The sequence below is a fragment of the Eschrichtius robustus genome, chromosome 6, assembly GCF_028021215.1.
Source record: "Eschrichtius robustus isolate mEscRob2 chromosome 6, mEscRob2.pri, whole genome shotgun sequence".
NCBI classification, from domain to species: domain Eukaryota; kingdom Metazoa; phylum Chordata; class Mammalia; order Artiodactyla; family Eschrichtiidae; genus Eschrichtius; species Eschrichtius robustus.
Genome location: NC_090829.1, coordinates 92,533,126 through 92,559,680, shown reverse-complemented (window position 1 = coordinate 92,559,680; position 26,555 = coordinate 92,533,126). Strand labels below are relative to the sequence as shown.

Below are 26,555 nucleotides of genomic sequence, written 5' to 3'. Positions count from 1 at the left end.
GAGATAAAAATATAGAGAAACTGAATATAAAAAACATAAAAATGCCCAAAACAAGTGACTGAAAAAAAATACTTCAACAAGCAATTACAAATTCTCTTAAAACAAATGAAAAATTAAAAAGTCGCAGCAAATAACAGAATCTGTAAAGTAATAACAATAATGACCAAACCAAAAAAAAACAGAACTGAGAAATACAATGGGGGGGGGGGGTGGAGAATGGACTCTCATGAATGGGCTCAACAGTATAGTGTAGATAACAGAGGATAGGCTCAGTGATCAATGGAATTTATACCATCCTGAACAACAGAGAGAGAGAGAGAGAAGGAGGGAGAGGGGAGGGAGGGAGCGAGAGGGACCTGAAGGATAAACAGCAAAAAGCCCAACACCTTGTATCATTAAAGTCTCAGAAGACTAGGAGAGAGTAGGGCTAAAAAAGTGCTTGAAGAAATAATGACAGAATACTTCCCAAATTTGGCAAAGGACATAAAGCGACAGATTCAAGAGGTTGAGCAAACCCCAAATAAAATAAATCCAGAGAAATTTAATCCAAGATACACCACCATAATTAAACTTCTGAAAACTAAAGACAAATAGAAAATCTTAAAAGCAGCCAGAGAGAAACAACACATGTACAAGGAAAACTAATTTGAACAACAGCAGATTTTTTATATGAAGCTTTGGAGGCCAGAAGAAAGTGGCACAACTTTTTTCAAATGCTGAAAGAAAAGAACGGTCAACTATAGATTCTATGACCAGTGAAACTATCCTTCAGGTATATGGAGAAAATAAAGTCTCTGATGAAGAAAAACTAAAACAGTTTGTTGATAGCAGACAGGACTATAAATAATGACTAATTAAAAACAATTCTTCAAACAGAAAGGAAATGATAAAAGAAAGAACCTTGGAGTATCAGGAAGGAAGAAAGAACAACTGAAAGAGCACAAATATGAACACATGTAATAGATTATCTCCTCATGAATTTTATAAATCATACTCAATTATTGAAACAAAAATTGTAACACTATCTGATACTCAAGACAATGACACTTAAAAGCAGGGAAGATAGACCTAAACAGCAGTAAGGTATACACTTCAATAAAAGTGGTAAAATATTGATACCACTTTGATAATAAACACATGTATATTATATTATACTCTTTGTGTATATATTATAAAACACAGAGAAACCACTAAGAAATCTATTAAAGAAATACACTAAAAAACATTATAAATAAATCAAGATAGAATCCTAGGAAATGTTTGAGTAACGCAAAGGAAAGCAAAAAGAAACATAAAAATGAGAAATGCAGGAAACAGAAAATAAACACTGAAATGACAGACTTTTGCCCTAAAATGTTAATAATTACCTAAAATGCAAATGGTCTAAAATCATCAATTAAATTCACAGATTGGCAGAGTTGATAGAAAAATATGTTCATATATTCAACAACTTAGATGATATGTACCAACTCCTTGAACACCACAAACTACCAAATCTCAATTAAGATGAAGGAAATATCTCAATAGACCTATAATCATTAAAGAAATTGAACCCACAACTTAAAACTTCCAGAAAAGAAATCTCCAACCAAATGATTCCATTGGAGAACTCTACTAAATGTTTCAAGAAAAAATATACAATCTCTTCCAGAAAACAAAAGAGGGACCACTTCCAAGCTCATTTTATGAGGCCAGTCTTACCAAAATATCAAAATCAGACAAAGATAGGACAAAAAGCAAAAACTGCAAACCAGTATCTCTTATGAACTTAGATGCAAAAATCCTCAAAAACACTGGCAAATCAAATTGAGCGATGTATAAAATGAATTAAACACCATGGTCCAGTGGGATTTGTTCCAGGTATAAAAGGCTGTCTCAGCATTTGAAAATCAATTACCATAATCCACAATACTAACAGCTAAATCAGCTAAAGAAAATAAACTCAGCAAGTTAGGAATGGGGGAAAACTACCTTAACTTGATAAAGAGCATCTACAAGAAACCTATAGCTAATAACATACTTAACAGTAAAACACTGAATGCTTTCCTCCTAAGATTAAGAACAAGGCAAAGATAGCCACTCTCACTTCTCTTAGTCAACATAGTTCTAGCCACTGCAATAAGACAAGAAAAAGAAATAAAAGGCATACAGTTTGGAAAGTAAGAAACTTATGTGCAGATCACGTGATTTTCTGTGTAGGAAATCCCAAGGAATCTACAAAAATGCTTGTAGAAGTAATATGTGAATTCAGCAAGGCTGAAGGACACAAGATCAACACACAAAAATCAATAGCATTCCTATACACTAGCAATGAATATGCTGACTAAAATTTAAAAACACAGTACCTTTTACAGTCACCTCAAAAACACTGAAATACTCAGGTATAATCTTACCAAAACATGAACAGGATCTGTATGTTTAAAATTACAAAATGCTGATGAAAGAAATCAAAGATCTAAGTAAATGGGGAGACATACCATGTTCATGTACTGGAATATTTAACATAGTAAAGATGTCAATTCTCCCTAAGTTGATTTATAGATCTAAAACATTCCTATCAAAATCTCACAGAGGTGTTGTACATACATAGACAAGCTTATTTTTATATTTTATGGAAAGATACAGGACCTAGAATAACTAAAACAATTTTTCCAGTGTTATTGAGATATAATTGACATACAGCACTGTGTAAGCTTAAGGTGTACAGCATGATTTGAATTACATGCATCATGAAATGATTAACACAATAAGTTTAGTGAACATCCATCATCTCATTAATTTTCTTTTTTTGTAATATCTGTGTCTGGTTTTGGTATCAAGGTGATGCTGGCCTCACAGAATGAGTTCAGAAGCATTCCTTCCTCTGCAAATGTTTTGGAATAGTTTGAGAAGGACTGGTGTTAACTCTTCTCTAAATGATTGGTAGAACTCACCTGCAAAGCCATCGAGTCCTGGACTTTTGTTTCTAGGGTAAGGCTGAGTCCTGGAGCGGCTGGCTACATGGCGTCGGGACTCCCAGGACTGATGCTAGCCCACTGGTGGATGGGGCTGGGTCCTGGCATGACTGGCTGAGGGGCCTTGGGGGGTCCCAGGGCCAGTGCCCTTTGGCAGCTGGCTGTGGGATCTGGGGAGTCCTGAGGCTGGTGCTGGCCCACTGGTGGGCAGGGCCAGAGCCTTGAACATCCTGGGACTGGTGCCGGCCTGCTAACTGCAGGCCTATGGGGTCCTGGGGCAGCTGGATGCCTGGACCAGGGCCTCCCAGGGCTGTGCTGGCCCACCCTCAGGCAGGGCCAGGTCCCAGTGGGCTGGCTATGGGCCCAGGGTCCCAAAGCAGCTGGCTGTGGGGCTGGGGGATTCCAGAGCTGGTGCCAGTCCACTGGTGGCAGAAGCTGGGCCCCACAGTGGCTGGTTGTGAGGCCAGGGGACCTGGGGCTGGTGCCAGCCTGCTGGTGGGAGGGGTCACGTCCCGGTACAACTGGCTGCTCAGCATGGGGTGGATTGGTGCCCACTGTCTGGTGGCCAGGGCTGTGTCCCAGCACTAACATTCTAGAGGGAGGACTGCAAAATGGCACTTGCCAGCACTAGTGTTCTCGTGGTAGAACGAGCTCCCAAAAATGGCTGCTGCCAGTATCTTTGTCTCTGGTGGGAATCCCAGTGGCCTTCTGCCTTCTCTGGGAGGCTTCTCCAAGATAAGCAAGTAAGTCTGACCCAGGCTACTTTCAAAGCACCCTGTTGGCACAGGGTGCCAAAGAGTGTGAGATTTTGCATGTGACCTTTAAGAGTGGAGTCTCTGAATCCCACAGCCCTCTGGGTCTCACATACACAAGCCCCAATGCACTTCAAAGCCAGAAATTGTTGGGGCTCATCTTCCTGATGCAGGACCCCTGGACTGGGGAGCCCAGTGTGGGGCTTGGACCCCTTGATCCTTGGAAAGAACCTCAGAAATTGTGATTATCCTCCCACTTGTGGGTCACCTACCCTGGGGTATGGCTCTTGACTGTACCACGTCTCTGCCCCTCCTACCCATCTCATTGTGGCTCCTTCTTTATATCTTTAGTTCTGAAATTTTTTTCTGCTAGTCTTCAGGTCATTCTCATCAATAATTGCTCTGTAAAGAGTTGTAATTCTGGTGTGCCTGTACGAGATGAACTCGGAGTCTTCTTACTCTGTCATCTTGGCCACTCTTGTCTAACTAAAACAATTTTGAATAGAAAAATAAAGTGAGAATAATCACTCTACCTAATTATATACGGTACATCTACATAATCAAGAGAGTGTGGTACTGGTGAAGTGACAGAAAACAGATAAATGGAACGAACAGAGAACCCACAAATAGACCCACATAAATACATTCAATTGATTTTTCCAATGGTGCAAAAGCAACTCAGTGAAGGAAGAATAAACAGCCTTTTAAACAAACGGTCTGGAGCAACTGGACATCCCTAGGGGGGGGGAAAAAAAAAACTGAATCTCAACCTAAACCACACACCTTATCCAAAATCAACTAAAGTATATCATGTACTTAAACATAAAATAGAATGCTATAAAACTTTCCAGGGGAAAAAATACAGAGAAAAATCATCTGGAACTAGAGCCAGGCAAAGAGTTCTTCGACTGAGCACCAAAAGCATAACCTATAAAAGGAAAAATTGAAAATTGAACTTCATCAAAATTAAGAATTCTTGCTCTGCAAAAGACCCTGTTAAAAGATTGAAAAGACAAGATATAGACTGAGAGGAAATTTTCCAAACCAACAAAGGACTAGTAGAATATATAAAGAATTCTCAAACAAAACAACAAACAATCCATTTAGAAAATAGGCAAAAGACATGCACAGACGTTTCACTGAAGAGGATACACAAACGGCAAAAAACTCGTGAAAAAATATTCAAATCATTAGCCATTTAAAAAAATGCATGTTAATACTACAGTGAGATAGTACACACCTATCAGAATAGCTACGATGTTTTAAAAAGTACCCCAACACCAAATACAGGCAAGGATATGGAGAAACTAGATCACTCATACATTGCTGGTACGAAACTCTGAAAAAACTGTTTGGCAGTTTCTTCGAAAACCAAACATACAATTACCACACAATAGCAGCTGCATTCTTGGGCATTCATCGCAGAGAAAATGCATGCTCACACAAAAAAACCCGTACACGACTGTTCATGTTCTAATAGCCTAAAACTGGAAGCTATCCAGATGTCTTTTAACAGGTTAATGGATAAACAAATTGTGGTACATCCATACCATATAATACTCCTTAGCAATAAAAAAGAACAAACCCTTGATACATACAATAGGTTGAATGTTTATCCAGATAACTTTACTTGGTAAAAAAAAAAAAAAAAAAAAAAAAGCCAGTCTCCAAAAGTTTGCATACCTGTTAGGATTACATTTATACAATGTTCATGAAATGACAAAATTAGAGAAACGGAGAACAGATTAGTGGTTGCCAGGAGTTAAGGATGGGGTTGGGGAGGGGAAGCAGGAAGGAAGGGGACGTGTCTGCATAAGGGACAACACAAGGGATCTTTCAGGGATGGATATCCCATCTCTGGACTGTGGTGGACATACGCCATTGATACAACTGTATAGAGCTCAATACACCAACACAAAGGATAAATAAAACTGGGGAAATCTGAAAAGACAAATTAATCGCATCAATGTCAACTTCCTGGTTATGATAACATATTATAATTTTGGAATATATTACCATTGGGAAAAACGGAGTAAAGGATACACGTGATCTCTCTGCATCATTTTTTACAACTATTTGTGATAAAGTCTATAATTACCTTAAAATAAAATGTTTAACTTTTTAAAATACATAATGCATATATAACTACTTAGTACAATGCCTACTTTAGGAAAAAAAAAAAAGGTTAGCTATTACAGCTTTTCACCAGCATGTGCGATTCTGGCAACAAAAATTTAAGACAACTGTGGATATCAGGAGAAAATACTGATGAGAGTGATCTACAAGACCTCCGGAAACCATGTCATTATTTTGGGATTGAAGAAATTAGAAATCGAAATATTTACCACAGAATATGGAAAACTAAAGAACATATCAGTCATTAAAAGTGTCAAAATAGTAGAAGCTACATACTCTATTAATTCCTAAGGTCACTGCAAGAGAAGTTTTACCTCGGTATAAAAATAAAACTATAACCACTCAAGCTGTCTCTTAACTGAAAAGCTGATCTCAAAAAATTTGCAATAACCCCACCAGGTTCCTTAGGTAGAGACTCAAATCAGGGCTTTCTTGCTACAAACTCCAGGGAAAACACTTATGATCCTGGCCCAATGCCCATCTTTCAGAGATGCCCAGAGTGGATTGAGGCTTGGAGTCAGAACCTGAAACTTTAAAGGTCAGTTCCAATCACAATTCTGTGATTCTTCATGACAGAAACCAGAAAACCTTGTCAAAGCTACAGAGTTAAATTTAATATAAAAAAAGTAAGGAAAGACTGCATGGAGGTAGGAATAAAACTTTTGATAAAATGAGCTATCTTTTAAAGTGAAACATAAATGAGTTTCTAAACATTATAGTTCAATTCAGTATCATATATTCAAATTATGAAGTTACTGGAACCAAAAGAGATTGATTAAAATGTTAGCCTCTTGAAAAGTGACCAGATACTGAAGGAACAATGAATACCAGCCATTTCACTCATAAAGGAATTGTGGTGATCAGTTAGTGAATGACTGCATAGGCTTTCATGATCTTGTAATAAAAGTAGCTACACAGGCATAAAGCAACCATTATGATCAGGCCTTGAAGCCCACAATATCTCATAAGACTATCTAATGGGCATATTTATTAGCTTCCTAAAGGAGCTGATAGCATTCATGAATGTTTTAGTCATATTTCAGCACCCAGGCCTACATAGTCACATCCCGATAATTCACCACAATTAAGCAAATGGATATTCTCTCACTTAAAACCTGGTCTATTAGTAGCTCTTAATATTTATTACACAAGTATATGTATTACTAGATCCTAGAACTAATAAAGTTGGTTTTAATGTTTCCAACTGAGATTTTCAACATTCACCAAAGTAATCAATTTGTCCAATTTTAAGCAGCACAGCTCCATAAATGAGATATTTGGCATGGAACCTGATTTAAAATGCATTATTTTCTCAAGTGATTGAATAGTTGTAATGAAAATTTATAATTTGTAGTATACTATAGAAGGAAGTGAGTTGAATTTCTTTATCGAAATTATTCATGGATCAAAATCTTTTGTGCTCTAACACATAGAAACTGGCAGACAAATGCAATTACATTAGATATGCTGTCACCCAGAACATCTGAAGAATGCTATTTATCCAATCTTATCAATTTAAACTTACTCTACTACCACAGCTGAGTACAAATACCAGGCCATGACAATCACATTAATACCATGAGGCTACCCCAAATGCCATTTCTGGAAATCAATGGAGAGAATTTTATTGGGTCCAGGCTATTTCACTCGAAGGCAAGTGGAATCAAAATCAATCTGTGTCTAACTTAGATTTCTGACTTAATTTGTAACCTGATTTATACCTACAATGCTTGCAGATTAGACAACTGATTAAGAAGCATTGATTTATTCTCAGAAAAAACAGACCTTTCAAATAAATCACATTATTACTTTTCATAAAAATTAACACATGCCATTTCCAAAACATATAAATTATTCAGTAGAAGTAATAAAGGAGAGCTTTTGTGAAAAGCAATTTCGATGATGATATTTCTTATGACAATTTTGCGACATTTAGAAAATCTTCAACTTATCAGAATATACAGGTTGTAAATTTATACCAGAAGATTTCACTATTGTATGTAGGGTTCAGTTTATATAAAGAAAGACAATATTCATGAAATTTCATGCTAGTTTATCTTTGAAATTCTCTCTAATGTAAATGCAGTTGTTTTCTAAAAGACAAATTTATGGCTCATTTCACCTACCAAGACTGTATACAGTCCTTATAAACTTGATTATAAGCTGAACTTCCTTGAACTAAAGACTTCCATGTGTTCTATCTCAGAATATGGAAACCAATTTCTGTTCTCAACTTAAAAACTGGGAGACTGGGCCTGGAACCTATGGAATAAAAAAATCTGGAAGACCTCAGATCATGGGTTTCTTAGCAACTTTGATTTACCCCTGTACATTTGAAATTGAATATAAATTTTGTAATTAGCTACAAATTGATTTTATTTGCTTTTATCATGCAAAAGATATCACTAGAATTAGTAGAATTTTTAAAATTATAGTCAAAGTGGCATTCTACATTAGTCTGAAATTATAAACAAAGAATAGCTACAACCCTTTAAAAATACTATTTTGAAGTCTCTCAACTTGGTCAGGTGACCTCTGTCCCCTCCCCACCACAAATACTCACAGCAGCAGATTAAAGGCAGGCACCCTTCCAGCCCTGTGCCTGTGAAGTGTCTGCTTTATACTCACATTATTTCTCACTTGTGATGTTTATCCCATCCTCTTGTTTAACAACACCCCTCCTATGGTTTCAGTTTCTTCCCTAGAACCAGAACCCAGAGTGCTTCATCTCATCCACACCCTGCCATTATCCTCACTGCCATGGTTCCTTTTTCCATACTCACTCTATATATTTATCAATCCAACCATCTAGCGCTCCTAGAATAAACCAAACACGCTGTCTCTGAATTATGGGCTAGACCCTCAGCACTACTGCCCTGTGACACTGGTTAATTCCCCACAGCAGACATTCCAAACATCTCTTCAAGACCCCATCTCACTGTAACCCACCCTGCTCTCAAAAGAAAACATTTTCTGCTACTGCACAGAGACACTGAGGGTGGCAAACATGAAATCCCTCAGATGTCTGGCCCATCTCGGCTCCTTTTTACAAATCTCTGAGAGAAAGCTGGCCCTTACACTGTTCAAAGTTAATTGCACTGCACGATTCCCAAAGAGAGGTTGCTAAAATGCCACTAACCAGGACAGGCTTTGGTATGATTTCATAACCTCCTGAGGTACGTGATATGTGGGGACAGCCCTCGTTTGGCACAAATAGGGGAAGGACATTATTTAAATGAGCCTCATTAATTTATATTTACATCTCATAAAGCAGGTAATAATTTTGGCAGGCAGTCTTCACAGATGGCAACAGGACAGGTAAGGAGACTTCCACATATACATTTATACACTTACCAAGGTAAGTGTGAAGCAACCTTGGGTGCAGTATAGTCAAGTGAAAGAACACTGACTTTGGCATCAAACCCACCAGGATGTGAAATTATTTCTACCACTTACTAGATACGTATGTATCCTAGAATATGATATTTAACCCTCTGAGCCTTGGTTTCCCCATTTTTAAAATAGGAGTAAACTAACTAGATGAAAGGGCTTCTGCCAGGATTAAATGGGAAAATGCTTATAAAGATCTAAACATGGATCCTGGGGGAGACAAATGTCAATTGTCTTCCAAGCCCACTTTCTCTCCTTTCCTTCAGTGCTGCTACTCAAAAACATCAGAATCAATCACATTACAGACTCTTTAATGAGATTTCATTTGGACCAACTGAAATATTTGTCACATCCGTTATTTTACTAAAGTAAATAGTACCTGACCAATCTGGACCAGTACATTTAGGTACCAGAGCCAGCAGGAAATTGAGGGGATCATTTGAATAAACAGGGTAAATCTTTTATGAAAAGCTGCCAGAATTAAATATCACAACTGATCTACTCATGATCCATTAATAACTGCATTGACACAGAGGAAAGATATCCTGCTGAATAGAAGCATTTAAGTTAACCCAGATACCCTTTTAGCAAGAAACAACAGAGGGGACTAGAAAGACGTTGGTGAGTGATATTTAAGCCATTCATGAAGTGTTCTCCACAGAGCCCTGCGGAGGCTGCATACAAGCAAAGGTAACAGAGCTGCTCTCCGTGAATATACGGCACGTGAATAAGAAAAAGCCAGAACATGATCTAGAGCACAAGAGGACAGAGACAGAGAGAGACAGACTGACTCCCCCGCTTTGCCTCTGAACTTGAAAGCAATCAGGGTGGTAACAACTGGGAGGACTTCTGGCAGAAGTGGTGGAATCTTCAGGAGCTTGGAAACACCAAACTGAGACTAGTGTGACTGTGGCAGCTGCAAGCCCCACACGATTAGAATGCTGGCAAGTCGACTGGAAAAGAGAGCCAGGAATAATACCAAGTGGCAACAGAGCCTCTCAACCTGACCATTCCGCCACATGTTTTAAACATATGTTTAGTCCAGCAGGGGTCATGGTGACAGCTGAAAAGCCCCTTCAGAAACTATCAGAGACAGCATTTGTGAAAGCCTCTTTGTGCCTTAATGCGCCAGTAAGGGTGTTTTCCTCTCACGTGAGCATGAAATGTGCCTGAGCGAAAGCAGCATATAAACCCAGAGGGTGAGAGAGCCGTGACCCAGAGGCCAGGGTATCTCCCTTGGGCCAGGCCGCCAGTCCAACTCCCGTGGCCTCTGGAAACCATCACCTTATCACCACTCTATCCTACTTCCCCACACGCCGCCTAGGAATGCCCACTGCCCCTAGAACATCTCAGCTTTCTGGTCTCCAAACAGAACATCACACCATTTGTCTCACATAGTATACCTCAATAAAGAGTATGTAGAATGCGTAATTTGTAATTTCCAAACCACAGGATCCAAAAAACTCATTCTTGCTATTGGCAAATAGAGCAGGAAAGACACAGGAGTAACTGCATTGAGAGCTAACCATTATCCATGTCTCTGTAAGTCTACTGAATGATCGCATTCCTTCTTTGCAAAAATTTAGCAATTTTTTGCTAAAATATTTTACAAAATAATAATACAACATAGCTCTGGCTCTGCAAATATATTTTTAAATCTTAGGTTTCTTTAAAACGTTTAGGGACTTCCCTGACGGTCCAATGGTTAAGACTCCGCGCTCCCAATGCAGGGGGCCGAGGTTCGATCCCTGGTCAGAGAACTAGATCCCTCATGCCGCAACTAAAAGAGCTCGCACGCTGCAAATAAAAGATCCTACATGCTGCAACTAAAAGATCCCGCATGCTGCAACTAAAGATCCTGCATGCTGCAACGAAGATCCCTCGTGCCACAACTAAAAAACAAAAAATCCCTCATGCCGCAACTGAGACCCAGTGCAGCCTAATAAATAAATATAAAAAAAAAAAAAAATTAGAGAAAATAAATTGAAATAACTTTTAAAAACTAAAAGTTAAAAAAATAGAAGTAATCATTCCATTTAACAATTTGAAATGAAAATCTCATAAAAATTCACAAGTGCAAATAACACCAAGGCAGTACAACATATTTTTGAATGAAAGATTCAAGGGCTACATTTCAACAAATTAGAACAGGATAATTTTTTCAAAGACAGATTTAAGGATCTGAAAATCTACCCCGTTAATTTCATAATAAAAAGTTCCTCTTTAGAGTATTTCATAAATTACATAAATTCAGTTATTATACAAACTATTGGAAACCTGAGCCTCTTGCCTCTTGCCAGCCACCATGTCATTGTTCCATTCATTGTTGTCAGGCTGATGTTGAAAAACTGTAAGACAGTTCCCTGTGGAGACAGAGACGTGAGAATAAAGTCAAACCCACAGAAGGAAGTTAAGTTCTCATAAGTCAGAACACAGAACGTTTCCTACAGCCCAGTACTACGGTTCTGTAGACAGCACCATGAGAATAAAAGGCAAAGGGTCTAATGTTTTCCCCGAAATAAGCCTAAAAATTAGAGGATGTATGCCCTAAAAGATACTCAAATGTACATCTATTTCATCAGAGGTTTTTTAAAGGGAGGAGGATTTCAGTATAAATCGTTTCTTGGGTTACTAAATTGCATAAATTTATGAAACACGTTTCCAATTATTGTGCTAAATTTACCTCTCCCATTTCAAAGAGTGCTCTTATTCCTCACATTCTAAAATTTGATAACCAACTATAATCCTTTCCAGGCCTTTGATGGATGGATTGATTGACTGATTTTTTTTCCATTTTAACATTTCTTCTCTAAGTCTTTCAAACCTGAAAAGATGATGCATCCTAGTGCTTAAAGCTGTACTATCGGGTTTCCAGTCCCAACTCTGCCACCGATTAAATGGAGTCCTTGAGCAGGTGACTTTCTTCTCCTCCTTCAATTGCCCTCACCTTTAAAATCGGGTAGCAATAACAAGCTCAGCGTGTCGCGATGAGGATTTTAAACTGGTTAAAAGACGCATTCACAACCTTCTAATGACTGACGGCACCTCTAGAAGTTACCAAGCATGCTCACGCCTACACTTTTCAACATTTACATGCTACAACATTTTTTTGTCTTTTCCCTGTCAGATGATTCACAAATGTTTCAATTACACTGAGGAGAATATTTTTTTTTTTTTTTTTTTTTTACTCTTAGGTTTAATCTCCCATGGAGAGTATTTTTCTCCATTTTCTCCAGGTCTTGTAAGGATGGTGGGGAGAGGAAATTCTGTCCACAAAAATTCATAAACACAAAACCTTTCAGACACACATCACTCACAGCTGTCAACGCACTTATCTCGTCATCTTCACAACAACCAAACAGAAAGAAGGGAAGTCTACATTCTCAATAAATGAAGAAACTGAAACCCAGACAGATGGTTTCTCTGATTTCTGAGGCAAGTGTTTCTTCTGGGTCTGCATCCATGATCACTACACATATGGCAGTGCTGTTAATGTGGCCCTCGGTGTGTTCTACCTCCTTATCTCATCTCATCAAAACTGCCTGGCCTAGGGCTCATTAAACTTTAACCCACTGCCAGAGTTCCCACATAAGATTGTCAGGGGTTAGTTAACCTCAGTCTTCCTACCAGCTCATGGTTATGTGCATGTCATCTGCTCCAACCAATCAGATTAGACACCAAAATAATAACAACAACAACAATAATGATGATGGTAGCAACTGCAAGGCCACACAATAATAGAACTTTTATTTACAATTTATTTTACCCTCACAACAATGCTGCAAGATAAGTTATCAATATCTTTATTTTACAGAAGAGGAAACAAAGTCTCAGGTGAGCTAAGAACTCCACAGGGCCACAGAGATAGTGGTGATGGTGTCAGATTTGAAAGCCAACTGAGGCTAGCTTCAAAATCCACCCTCTTCATGATGACACACTGTTTTAAACCTCTGAATTCCCGACATCCAGCATGATGTCTACCACATGGTTGTTAACTCATTAAGAGTGTGTTAATAATTAAAGCCAAAGCCAAAAACAGATGTACTTTCTCCTAACCTGATTGGAAATCTCAATTTTTCTGTCTGATGCTCACTCCCGGGTTTCTCTCCAATAGATGTTGCTCTCTTCTGCGCCTCTGAATTCAGTGGGCTGGAGGAGCTGGCATTACATCATCTCCACTGCGGCTTCCCAACAATTGCCCATCACCAGCTCTCAGCACATTTTCTGAGGCACACTTGAGCATTTGTGTACTTTCCTATATCTTTACCACTATCATCTGGTGACCTCCAGGGCATTCCCAAGTTATTAAAAAACTTGAGCACCCAAGAGAAAATCTTCTACAGCCCAACATCTGTCATCCCATCTTCCATGACCTTCTCAATGTCAAAAAACTACAACTGTGGTCCACTTCAGCCACTCTGCATCCTATCATCTTTTAGAACCACCCCCCTTCAAGGTTACGATCTTTGCATTTCCTTTCTCTGGCTATATTACTCTTACTTCCACCGCCAATCTCTCCATTACTGAATCCGATCTTTCTTCCTTCCACTCTTTTGTTAACATCTTCATAAACAATCTCCTGCCTCTTTCATACCTTTACTCCTTCCTTCCCTCTCCTCTCTCTTCCCTCTTACACAAATATATTCAATCTTCCATAACCTACAAAGTCTTTCCCACAAGCCTACTTAAATGCAAATTATTCCTCTATGCCCGCATTTACTACTCATCCATTTACTTGAAACTTACAAGTTGAGTAAATCCACACTAGTAATTAGCCTTCTGGAGTAACAGAGCTATCTATACAAGAAGACATGTATAAGAATGCAATTACAAGTATGAGTTCTGCATGTTTCTATAATGCCTCAAGTACCAGGAATAAAATGACGATATAACAGAATATATCCTTGCTTTAGCAACTGGTTATCCAAATACAAAGCAATCACATTTAAATTCACTCTATTCTGTCCTCTTAACTGTCATGAAGAAAACCTGCTTTTAATGTTTCCCAAGGAGCAATCCCATGTTTTCATCACTTCTGATAAAAGAAGGTATATGCTCTCTCTCAGATACAACTCACCATAAAAATAAAAACATATACATTTATGCCAATAAAAATATCTGGATTACTGCTATTTTCTTACTCATATTTAGGCAAGAATTCTTTTCAAAAGCAGACAACCGTGATTTCAGTACATTTTCTAAAGATGTACTTCTAAAGATGAGAAGAAAAAATACTCAAAATTCTTAAGTTTTAGGGTAAGATATGGCTTTTGTTAACTAAATAAAGAAAACAAAGATTTTGATGTGAGATACAAACTTTGTAAATTCTGATTTGAATAATCTACATTTATGTGGATTTATTTATACTTATTTTATTTGCTTATATTATGAGGTAAACACAGAGCTAAGAATTCCATAAATAAGGAATGCTTTATTAATCAAGTTATGATGAAACACCAGTTTCTTTAGGATAATATCAAATTCAAAAAAGGATCTCATTCATATCAGTAAACATAAAACTCTCTTGCCTGGCTTGTCTACCATCAAATAAATGCCATCCATCCAAGGTGAACATCTAAGAACAGAGAATAGCAAACTAGAGATCTCTCTTCTCTGAGACTGGACCCCCTTTTCCTCTTCTCTCTGATTTACCTCCAGGGGGCAGTACAGTTCTGATGAAGTCGGACTGCCCTGAATCTGAAATCCCTGCTCTGTCAGTTTCAGTTATATAAACTAGAACAAGTTAGTTAACCTGAGCCTTGGTCTCTCATGCATAAAATGAAGAAAAGAATAGAAACTATTTCACAGGACTTTTATAAGGATGAAATGAGAGAACGGTCAGTATATAACAAGTGCTCCATTAGTACTTGTTTGCTATTATTATTTCATATGTTTTCATTGTATTAGCCTTCCCTGTGATATAACTAAACATAATTTATTCAACTAATATATTTTAAGTTCCTAATACTTGTTAGGCACTCTAGATGATGAGGCTAAAAACATAACTCAATCCTTCTCCATAAATTAGGTCTAGTAAGGGAAAGCAGACGTGTCAACTATAAATAAAACAATGCAGTAAAGCCGATATACGAAGTACTGCAAGAATACAAGAAAGGTGGGTATCTTCACCTCCAACAGGGTAAGTAAGGGGAGGGGGCTTCTTGTCATTGTTGCGAGATGAACAGATAGATAAAATTGAGTTGAAAATAAAAAGGTCCACCTCCTCATCTCCTGCTCGCCCCCGTACACACGCCCCTGCATCAGGCACCATCCCTAGGTGTTTGGACAAACACACATGACCTGAACTCGGACAATTAGGTGCTCTTGACCTAGATGTTTGGACAAACACACATGACCTGAACTCGGACAATTAGGTGCTCTTGACCTAGATGTTTGGACAAACACACATGACCTGAACTCAGCCAATTAGGTGCTCTTGACTGGCCCTTTGATTCTTTTTTTTATTATTGTTATTTTATTTTTTATTTTTATTTTTTAATTTATTTATTTTATTTATTTATTTTTGTCTGCATTGGGTCTCTGTTGCTGTGCGCAGGCTTTCTCTAGTTGCGGAGAGCGGGGGCTACTCTTCATTGAGGTGCACAGGCTTCTCATCGCGGTGGCTTCTCTTGTTGCCGAGCACCGGCTCTAGGTGCGCGGGCTCAGTAGTTGTGGCTTGCGGGCTCTAAAGCACAGGCTCAGTAGCCGTGGTGCACGGGCTTAGCTGCTCCGCGGCATGTGGGATCTTCCCGGACCAGGGCTCGAACCCGTGTCCCCTGCATTGGCAGGTGGATTCCCAACCACTGTGCCACCTGGCTCTTTGATTCTTGAGAGAAGTCAAGTTGCTCGAGTTGCCAGGAAATATTCCTGACCCCCAGGGCAGAGAGCAGTGGCCAGTGGTGTGGTGGTAAATGCCAAGGGGCATCAATGTCAATGGTAACAGGAATAGTGACAGATTCTAAGCAGTGGAGGGATCTCAGCTATGTCCTCAGCTGTTCATCCTCCCTTGGTTCCCTGTCTCTTTCTGAATTCGATCTCTAGCCTTCTAGCCAATTTGTGAGAAACCCAATATCCTTCCAACAAATTATTTTTCTGCCTATGTTAGACAGAGGTTCTCTAATATTTGAAACCAAGAACCCCAACTGGTACCTTGGGTCATCAAGTAAAACTTTCCAGCCTCATTGAGACTGTGGCTTTGGCTTTCCAACTGGCCTCTAATCATCACTTTCTTCTATGTTAACTAAGATACTATTCTGTTGCCTTTTTCAGTGTAAACAGACTTTATTGTGAAACTTCATCTTAGCAAAAGGCGTATCAAGGAAAGTATTGTCTGAATTTTCATTTAGCAAAAGAACCAATTGTTCCTACTTGCCACAAAGAAAAAATCTTCCATGATTCATCCCTTTTACACAAGATCCTCTTATTCTTTTCATTTTATGATAAACAATGAAGAAGAAAGCAAAAGATACAGGAAGAACAATGTAAGGAAATAGAGAAATAAATCATTTACTGGTTTCCTGTAGGAATCAACAACCCACTCCTATCTTTATTTTCTTCTTAATATTACGTTGATCAAACTGGCAGTTTTGTTTTTAATCAAATATAAGCAATTAGCAAAGTAGAAGCTTCACTCACAGGAACATCTTAGTCTGTGGACCACCGTCATTGTCAGAGGATAAACAGGTGAAAAAGATTGAGCTGAAAATGCACACCCCTCCAGGAGGCCCTCAAGGATAACCAGATCGGAAACCACACTTTGAGAATCACTTATGTGAACACTGTAAAGAGAAATATCTTGGTACTCTGAACTACTGAAAAAGGAAAGATTAGCTTTGATTCGCTATTTGGAGTATAGGGTACACGGCAACAAAACCTAATGAGAACATTTAATAAGACCTTTTTTCACGTTCATATCCCCAAATTTCATCCCCCCCCGCCCTTATCACTTCCCAGCTGTCTCCAGATTTTAGCTGAGGTCAGAGTTAAGCCTTCAGGAATGTCTCTCTCTATAGGCAGAAACCTGATTCCCTCTGAAAAAACTCTTGGTAGAGCTTGGGAAAGCTGCAGTTGCTATCACATGTACAGAGAGAGCTTTCGCAGTCATTGGACTTTAAATGTGTGTCTGTTGGACTGCCAAAAGGTTACTGCTCCCTGGAGAACTGAGCCAGCTCCTCTAAACCCCTCCCACTGACTCATATGTTTGTCTGGCTGCAGCTGCTAAAAAAGATGGGAATTTAAAAGCTGCTACACAAGTGCAAAAGCAATAACCAAAACAGTGGCAATATCCTCAGGTCTCGAAAAGAAAATATCCTTACTGAGAAAGGCAAAGGGTGGGAGAAGGGACATAAAATAGTGGAATACAGAACAGATAAAGATGAAAAGAAACAGGAAGGAAGTCGCGGGTTCTCGGGGCTGGAAAGTATCTTGCTCTATGACCTTGCTAAAGGCAGTCTCATGGATTTATTTTCTTCCCCCTGTGGTTAAATTTTCTTTGACCCAGATTTACATGGAAGTTGATTACTGATAACTTGTCCACTATCACAATATTATAATCATATTCTTCAGCAATGCTCAGAGAATTTTAAAAGTTGTTTATTATTATTATTATTTCATTATTACTTCTATCCTAACAATATACCAGTGAGATAGGACAGAAGGTTATTTCCTACATAAAGAACCCTTAACTCTCAAGTCATTGTACACAAATCCATGTTTCATTCAGTAGAGCCCAGAAAACGTTGGTAAACCAACACCATTGTCTTCCAGGACTCTGACTGATTCAGTGGCCTCTGCTCTCCCCAGCCCCTTCCATACTCACTTCCTTTCGTCCTCAAGTTTTCCCATCTCTCTCATCAAACAGGAAAGTGATCTAACAAGTATTGATCTAAAGCGTGACGGAAAGAAAGTGCTGCCATTCTCGGCAATTCTTCCACCTTCAAAAAGAGACAAGGAAAGGATATGTTCACCACAGAGAAACTGCTAATAATGGAACTTGTTATTCCTAAGTGTGAGAGTTAATTGGAGATGGGAAGCTTTCCCTGAAAGCCCTCAAATCACACTGTTGAGACATACTGAAGGTACAGTTCTCTAAAAACATCCAAACCTTTTCCCTTGATGCCTATTATGCCACAAATCCTGCACAACACATTTGATCAAAAAACAGTTGTAACACTGCAAATAAAGCCCACGCCCATACATTAGAAATGTCATCTTTATTGTGTTTGTTACAGAAATCTCTGCCTTACCAGAATCTGTCTCCTCCATAGCCTTTCTTCATCTGTTATCAAAAATGGGGGTGTTCTTTCTTAAGGTTGACTCAGCCTAAGAGAGCACTTCAGAATTTCACTAACTGTACCTCACTTTCTTGTCGTGGTTGTAATCCTGTCACCACCTAACCTAAAGTTTTGCATGAATGTCTCTGATAATAGGTACATAATCCTTGGACAACTCCATTCGGTTCTATTTTTAGATCTTGCTTAGGTGGGTCTTGCTCAGGTGTCAAATCTCCATGGATTCATTTTCTGTCAGTTTCTCCATATATTTCCCCAAAGATCTGAAACTATTTATAAACTGCTTCACTTCCTGGAAAGCTTCTGCTACTCCAAGGAAACTTCTGAAGTTTTAGAACATCACTTTGGAACTGGCCACTCTGGCACTGATCCTATTTTTTTCACTTTGGGGGAAAACATTTCAAAAACTCATATTTAAACAATCCTAACTAAACTGCTTATTTTATTTTGTGAAATTGTGCCTCCCCAGCAAAACTGTTAACTCTTAGAAGGCAAGAAATATGCCTACTGTTTGTTTGTTTGCTAGTGAGTTGACTTATCATCACTCCTCCCAGAACCTAGCACGGCTCCCATGCACACAGTGGGTATACAAACGCATTTTGGTAACTGAACTAGAACTAGGTAATTCAATATTTAAGGCTGTTTTTGGCAGCCAACATTTTTGTCTATACAGACAAATGAAAATGCAGATGCTTAAAATAGCTTGGGCTTATGAAATACACACTGACACTTGTCTCTTAGCTAAGAAATGTATAAATGTAGAGCTGAGGGGAGGAATTATATTATTCACTACCTAGAACAGGCTAATAACACTCTGACTGGTTACTGAATAGTTATACATCTCAAGGAGCTGGGCCCCCTTGCCCTTAAAGTCACCAGTGAACATGTATAAGAAACCTTTGAGTTTTCACAGTTTTTATTTTCAGATGCATTATGACATCAGGCTTTTTTTTTCTTTATGTGTGCCTTATTTTTTCTTTAGGCCATTATTTCCCACAGTAGTTTTTCTAATATACGCATACTAGAATAAATTAAAAGCTATTATCACTTATTAGTCATCATTTATGGTATACACTTAAGAATTCTGACTTTAAATATTTCTTTTAAATTTAAAATTATCCTTGTGAGAGTAACCTATGCATCAGCATTCAATAAGGTATTGCCTGTAGAATTGTAGCTTTCTTTTTTGCTATTAAAATTCAAATAAATAATTAAACTTAATGGATATTGAACAAGTCAAATCACTGCATTAAAACAGTTAGTTTCAACAGTTAAATGGGGTTTATAAGACTCTATGACCTAGGTTGGATCCTAATTTTCAGTAGTAACACTTAGAACATGCTTTGGCTTTCTTGAGCAACATTAATGGAAAATATATATTTAAGTATACATCTATGTATGTATTCATATGTATATACACATCTATATATATTTAAGTATACATATATATGTATTCATATGTATACACACACACGTATATATTTATATATGCAATTTTTTTAGGGTAAGCTCCTGTAAAAAGCATCTTTCTCAGATGCTTTTTTTTTTTTTGGTCCTAATTTGGATCCAGTTCCCATTAATTTAAAAACAGTAGAAAGCAAACTGTTTAGGAAAACAAAACAAACATCTGCTGAGCACTTACTACTTACTAATATACTCTGTGATTCTCCTAACAACCTTGCAAGGTAACTATTATTATTCATATATTAAAAATGAAGAAACTACATCACAGAGGAGTTTTCATCAGCTCTCATGGCTAGTAAACAAAAGAGCAAAAATTGCCTGACTACAAAGCCAGTGCTGTTTGTATACACCAGACCCCTAGAGGACTCAACTGAGAATCACAACCAAGGCAGTGGCTTGCAGAAAACTCTGACACTACAAAGTGTTTGCAGATACTTATTTGTGAGATATTAGCTCAGAAGAATAAAACCCATCTTCCCATAAATATCATAAAACCCATTTTCCCATAAAGAGTAGTATTGTTAATGTACATACAGCATTTCAATCTAAGCATCTTAACACTTGGTCATATCATAAACTTTGGCAAATATTCTTTCTCACTTTGCCAAATATTCTTTCTCAATATACAATCTGTTAAAAACAAGACAACAGGCCCAATATGGAGTTGCTTATGTTAAGCCCCAAGTCACCAAACCAGGAATTAACTACAGCTTTGGCTCTCCCAGAAATGGAATCTTAAACCAGTCAATCAGGAATCACCAGATCAGCACTAGCTAGGTCAGCTGCCTGAGAGACCCCTACCATCACCTAAAGAAAAGTATCCTTGGGATAACCAACCTACTTTCTTGCCTAGTATAACTTCCTTGTTCCTGCTCCCTTCTGTCTATAAAAGTCTTTCCTTTTGTACAGCTTCTCAGAGCTCCTTTCTATCTGCTAGAATTGGGATGCTGCCCAATTCATGAATCATTGAATAAAACCAATAAGATCTTTAAAATTTACTCAGTTGAATTTTGTTTTTTTAACAAATCATAAACATGAAAATTAGAAGGAACCCTATAAATAGATTGACCGACTCTCTGTTTGCCCAGGACTTTGAGGCTACTAAGACAAGGGACTTTCAGTTTTAAAATTGGGACTAAGGAGTTCCTGGGACCTGGGACTTTCAGTCTGGAAGAAGTTCCAGGCAGATCAGAACAATTTTCTCACTCTACATATCATCTGGTCCAGACCCTTCATTTCACAGGGAAAGAAGCCAAGGCGTGGAGAAGAACACATCAAGTCAACCAGTTAGTGACCCATGCCACTTGTACTCTTCTTCTCTTATTTATACAGACTCATTGAGTCTCCAGTTGTTATACTGTAATTTCTCAAGCTTCATCAATTAGTCTAATTGTTCATCATTTACACTACTCATTAGGATCTGTGTGTCAGGAACCAAATCTCTGTTCCCTTTGTATTTTCAGCACTACTCCAGTTCCTGATTTGGTGGTTCCAATTTGATATATGTTTGTTGACTGCTATTGAAGAACTATATTTTGTTGCTTGGGGGAATTGAGGTCTTTATTCAAGTCATATTGGACCAGAAGAACAACGATATATTAAAGATAGAAAGCTGGCAGCTGCACGAAGCAACATCTTCACCAATTTTTCCTTTACTTCCTATATTTTATGTACTGAACATGTATAACTTTATAATGAAAAATAAAAAGCATTTTTAAAAGAATAATTATCAGTGCCTTGTGTCCCCCTGATTAACCATAGGGCTTCTGATTCAGGAGGTGAAGATCATGCCATAGGATAAATTACTATCCCAGCTGTCCTTGTTGCCACGCTTCCTGCCAATCCAGCAACAACAGAGCACCTTATTCTCCTCCCTCATTGCCCCTCACCCATTGTCCTCACAGATTACTTGTAGAGACAGAAGAGGGCAACCAGTGAACAGATACTGATGTTTCCTTGACTATATCAATAAACATCCTCCAGTTCCTGCTCATATTAAAATCTTAACTGGCAGTGGAAAAAGCTTAAAAATTGATGTAGCACTTGAGATACGAGATTTCAAAGAAGGGAGTTCTTCTCCAGCTGTGCTGCATCTCCACATCTGCCAAAATGCTCATGGTTTGACTCTGTGCATTCCGAGTTACATTCCTCCCTCTTAAAAAGATGAGAACCATGAGCCAGAGCTCATTAAGAAATTACCCAGTAAACACTCTGGCTCCCAAGTTGCTGTCTGACACCAAGTAACTTTCTTTGATCAGTAGAAATAGTATATTATATTCACTATAAACCTTTAAGTGGGAGTCACTGCCAAGAAATTCCAACAGAGATGAAAATACCAGAATTCTGAAGTTGACCCACAACTGCTTCTTGATCCCACAGTACACTGTGACTTGAAGAGTTTAATTCATTACTATTTAATTTTGGAAATGTTTCTACACCCACTTAGAAATACCCTTTTTCATTTTTTTTTCCCTCCTTGAAACTCAGAGTATCATCGTCCTATAACCTGAAACTATACCCTGGGATTATTTTATTATAGTGAAAAAGTAGATTTCCAGAGATCAGTAGGTGGCCACGTGTTATTTATTTATTTATTTTCTATATCTATTTTCTTTATTTTTTTGGCTGTGTCGGGTCTTAGTTGGGGCATCTTTCGTTGCGGTGCACAGGCTTCTCTCTAGTTGTGACGTGCAGGTGTTTCTCTCTCTAGTTGTGGCACGCAGGCTCCAGAGCACGTGGGCTCTGTAGTTTGCGGCACGCGGGCTCTCTCGTTGAGGCACGTGAGCTCAGTAGTTGTGGCGCCTGGGCTTAGCTGTCCCGCGGCATGTGGCACAGGCACGTGCACAGCCCGTGATCCAGCGAGTCCACTTGCAGAAGTTTATCCAACTGACACTTGAGGAGAAGGCAAAAATATGCAAATCACAATGCAACATTTACCACTGCTTGTAATAATAAAAAAGAAGAGAAAAAACTAAATAATAAACTGATTAAATAAAGTGTGATATCAAAGCATTGAAATTCTGTTAAAAAGAAATAGGTAAATCTATATCTGCTGATATGATAGAGACAAATAAATCAGTTTCTCACTGATTCTGACTGTCTATTAACTGGCTTTAAGCCATCGTTATTACATAGGAAAGGGCATAGGAACGAGGCTGAGAAAAGGGCTCTTGGGGCTGGATCCACATAGCACATTCATAAGAATACTTGGAAGTTTTTGTTACATCAAAGCTGGAAGACTTGCAGGAGAATTTCCTGGCCCACCTGGCACAGCACACTGGGATGGTGTACATTTGATACAGCTATGCCAAGATCTTGTTTCCCCTCTAAGTTGTCAGGCAAGGACATGCTGCCACCAGCAGTGAGCGGCCTCTTCTATTCACTCCAGAGTGCTGCACAAATAACCACTGTTCCAAGTGTGCACAGAAGTTTGGGAAGCTGTGGATTTTAGGAACTGCAGAAGTTACCTGGTACTTGTATCACTGCATGTCTCAAAGACTAATTTCCAAAGAAAAGAAAGCAAAATACTGACTGTAGCTAAAGCATCCTATGCAAAAGAATGAAGATTCCTGGGGCTATTTGAACACTTCCTTCATCTTTTACCTTAAAATCACTTTGAGATGCTAAGTGAAAGAAGCCAGACACAAAAGATCATATAATATATGATTCCATTTATGTAAAATGTCCAGAAAAGACATATCTATACAAACAGAAAGTAGATTAGTGGTTGCCTGGGGCTGGGGGTAGGAACAGACTGACTGCAAACGGGCGTGAGGAATCTTTTGGGGATGATGAAAATGTTCTAAAATTGGACTATGCTGATGGCTGCACAACTCTGCAAATTTATTAAAAATCATTGAATGGTGCACTTAAAATGAGTGAATTTCACAATATGTAAATTATATATCAACAAAGCTCTTAAGAAACACTCTGAAGTAATATTAAACAATTTATAATTTTAGCCATATTACTTAAATTTCTAAACAGAAATATACCTAAGTTATAAAAAGGTTGCAACATTGATATCCTATTTTTTCATTAAAAAAAAAAGAAGCTATATTTTAAAGAAAGAAAAAAAAGTCTTTAATCTTGAATATGCACAGAAAATGACTAGGAGGAAATACAAGGAATGTTGTTTTTAGTGGGTAAGATTAGAGTTTCCTTGCAGGGAAATTTTTACTTCTCACTTTATGCATTTTTGTACCATTAGGTATTTTTATAGGCAAATATTCCCTTTTAAAAATATACAAATTATCCTTAATGTCTATGTTTTTCCTTGGGTCTCAAACAGACTTGTCACCAAGAGTCTCAGAACATAAGTTATTTATAATTAAATATTTCAGTTCCAGAATAAAAAGGTAAAGTATTTGCTGGTTCTGGAAAAAAACGTGATTAAAGATTTAACGCACACTCTCTCGGCAAAACTGCACTACAGTAATGTTTTACAGAGTGTGCTATGTGTTGTATTGATGGTATGCAGACAATTTTAGGTCAGAGGTTGGCAAAGTTTTCCTTAAAGAGCTAAATAATAAATACGCTAGTCATTGTGGGCCATTCTGTCTCTGTCTCAACTGCTCCGCTGTTATAGGTCAAAAGCAGCCATAGACGATTCATAAATGAATAGACTTGACAGTGTTTGTTGATTCCTGTATTAGATGGCAGATTAGATCATTTTTTATTTTAACACTTGTCTGAATACGTATTGGAAAATTGTAACTGGCATACCAAGTCCATGAATTCATAAGTATTATTGCTTAGAATGAGGCTAAATTCATGTAAGTTTTTTAAAGGTTGGAAATTTAAAGAAAATACTGAGTAAACATATAGAACAGAAGGTGTCTGGGTATGACAAAAATCATGAAAGATATTTGCAAATGACAAACATTTGGGAAAACTACATTTGAGTATAAACATCAATTTCTTATTAACAATAAATGGTAGAATGAATAAAATCTCTCCAGACTAGGTAACTCTTATCAGAACCCAACCCAGTACTTGAGGTAAAGCTCCTTGAAAGAAATATCAAACTGTAGACCAAAAATCCTCAAAAGCAGTGATCCTTAATATTTACTGGATCACAGAAATTATGGACCTGTTACCCAGAAAAAAAATGCATACTTAAAAACTGAGCTCCCTGCAACACATCCAAATTCAGAGACTTCAAAATGGTGAAAGAAAAGAGAACATAAGCAACAACATCGTTCCCAGGTTCTTCCCAGGCACCCCAGTGCACATGACCTGTGCTCAGCGCTGAACTCAGCAAATCAAACAGACAGACCAAGAATACAGTGCCCTTTAGGAACCAGTGCCCTCCTCACATACCAATTGTGATGACACAGGAAACTGCAGTGTCAGAATAAAGCACTGTTGCTGCCAAGGACTGCCCCCATTCAATTCAACATTCTGCAGTCCAGGTCAGAAAAAGAACGGAGTTCTAAAGCTCTTGACTCTTCCCCCACTTTCCTAAACGTGGCCATAATTTCCAAACTGATAACTAACCATCATTAGGGGTTTTTTTCCACTTAGGAACATCATAAGTGAGGAAGGGCAGGGGAGGGTATATGGTGGAGAAAAAAGGAGCTAAGATTTTTGAGCACCTACGTGCTAGGTACTCTACATACGCTGCTTTACTGAGTGCTTACAACAAATCCACGAGGTAGACATAGTTATTTTCATTTTAGAGAAACGGAAATGTAAACATTTGTCTAAATTTATCTCCTTTGTCTCAAGATGAAACTTTCATATCAGTAATATTGAAGAGTTAATACTGATCCGTAAATATATCTTATTTCGTGCTTCCCTGTTAGCTTTGCTCAGGTTGCTAGAATTTTCTTTCTATATCTGTATTCAACTAAATTGTACTTGGCTTTAAGACTCAGCTTAAGTATGGCTTTCCCTGAGAAGCCTTCCCTAACGCCCTCCCCCATTCTCAGTTCACACTCGCCTTGGTTTCAGTTCCACACGACACTACAATTCTACATACTTCCATGGTACACTCATGAAATCGCCGGTTTACTTGCCAGTCTCCCCCAGTAGACTAAAATCTCTGAAAATACAGAGATCATTTCTATTTGACTTCTCTCCTCAGAGCTTTAATACTGTGTCTGGCACAAAGTAAGAAAACCATCATCTGCTGTATAAATAAAGGAACGAATGAACTGCATTGCCCAATGTCCTACAGCATGTAAATTGTAGAACCAGGATTTGAAACTAGTCTCTCCTTCCATTATACCACAATGTGAGTACCAAAAAAAAACAAACAAACAAACAAAATCAATTAATTATTTACTACTTTAGCCTTAGGATATTAAAGGATAGTCCATCAATGACTCAATTGCTCTAAATTGCCTTGGGAATCCTTCAGGAAGTACCATAAACTAGTTTATAAGGGACAAAAAAAAAAAATTGTTTTTAATGCCTCAAATCCCATGAAAATTAAAATTCTGTTACACAGAAAAGCTGAGTTTTTCCTCAGAATCAAGGTGCCAAAGAACAGGGACGTGGCAGTGTGGTACTCAAAAACCCATCAAAGGCAGATAACTCCATCCTTGTTGTGAGGTCCCTCTAAC

The 26,555-nt window shown here is 38.1% G+C and overlaps 1 protein-coding gene across 4 annotated transcripts in view; it reads right to left on the bottom strand.

Annotated features, from left to right (window-relative positions):
• The window catches only part of LOC137766472 (uncharacterized), a 738,098-nt gene that overhangs the window by 414,158 nt on the left and 297,385 nt on the right, over positions 1-26,555 (bottom strand). For all 4 annotated transcript variants that reach the window (XM_068546810.1, XM_068546808.1, XM_068546809.1 and 1 more), the window contains one exon: positions 11,510-11,595. In XM_068546810.1, coding sequence (XP_068402911.1) covers positions 11,510-11,595 — 86 coding nt within the window. The remainder of the gene's footprint in view (positions 1-11,509; positions 11,596-26,555) is intronic.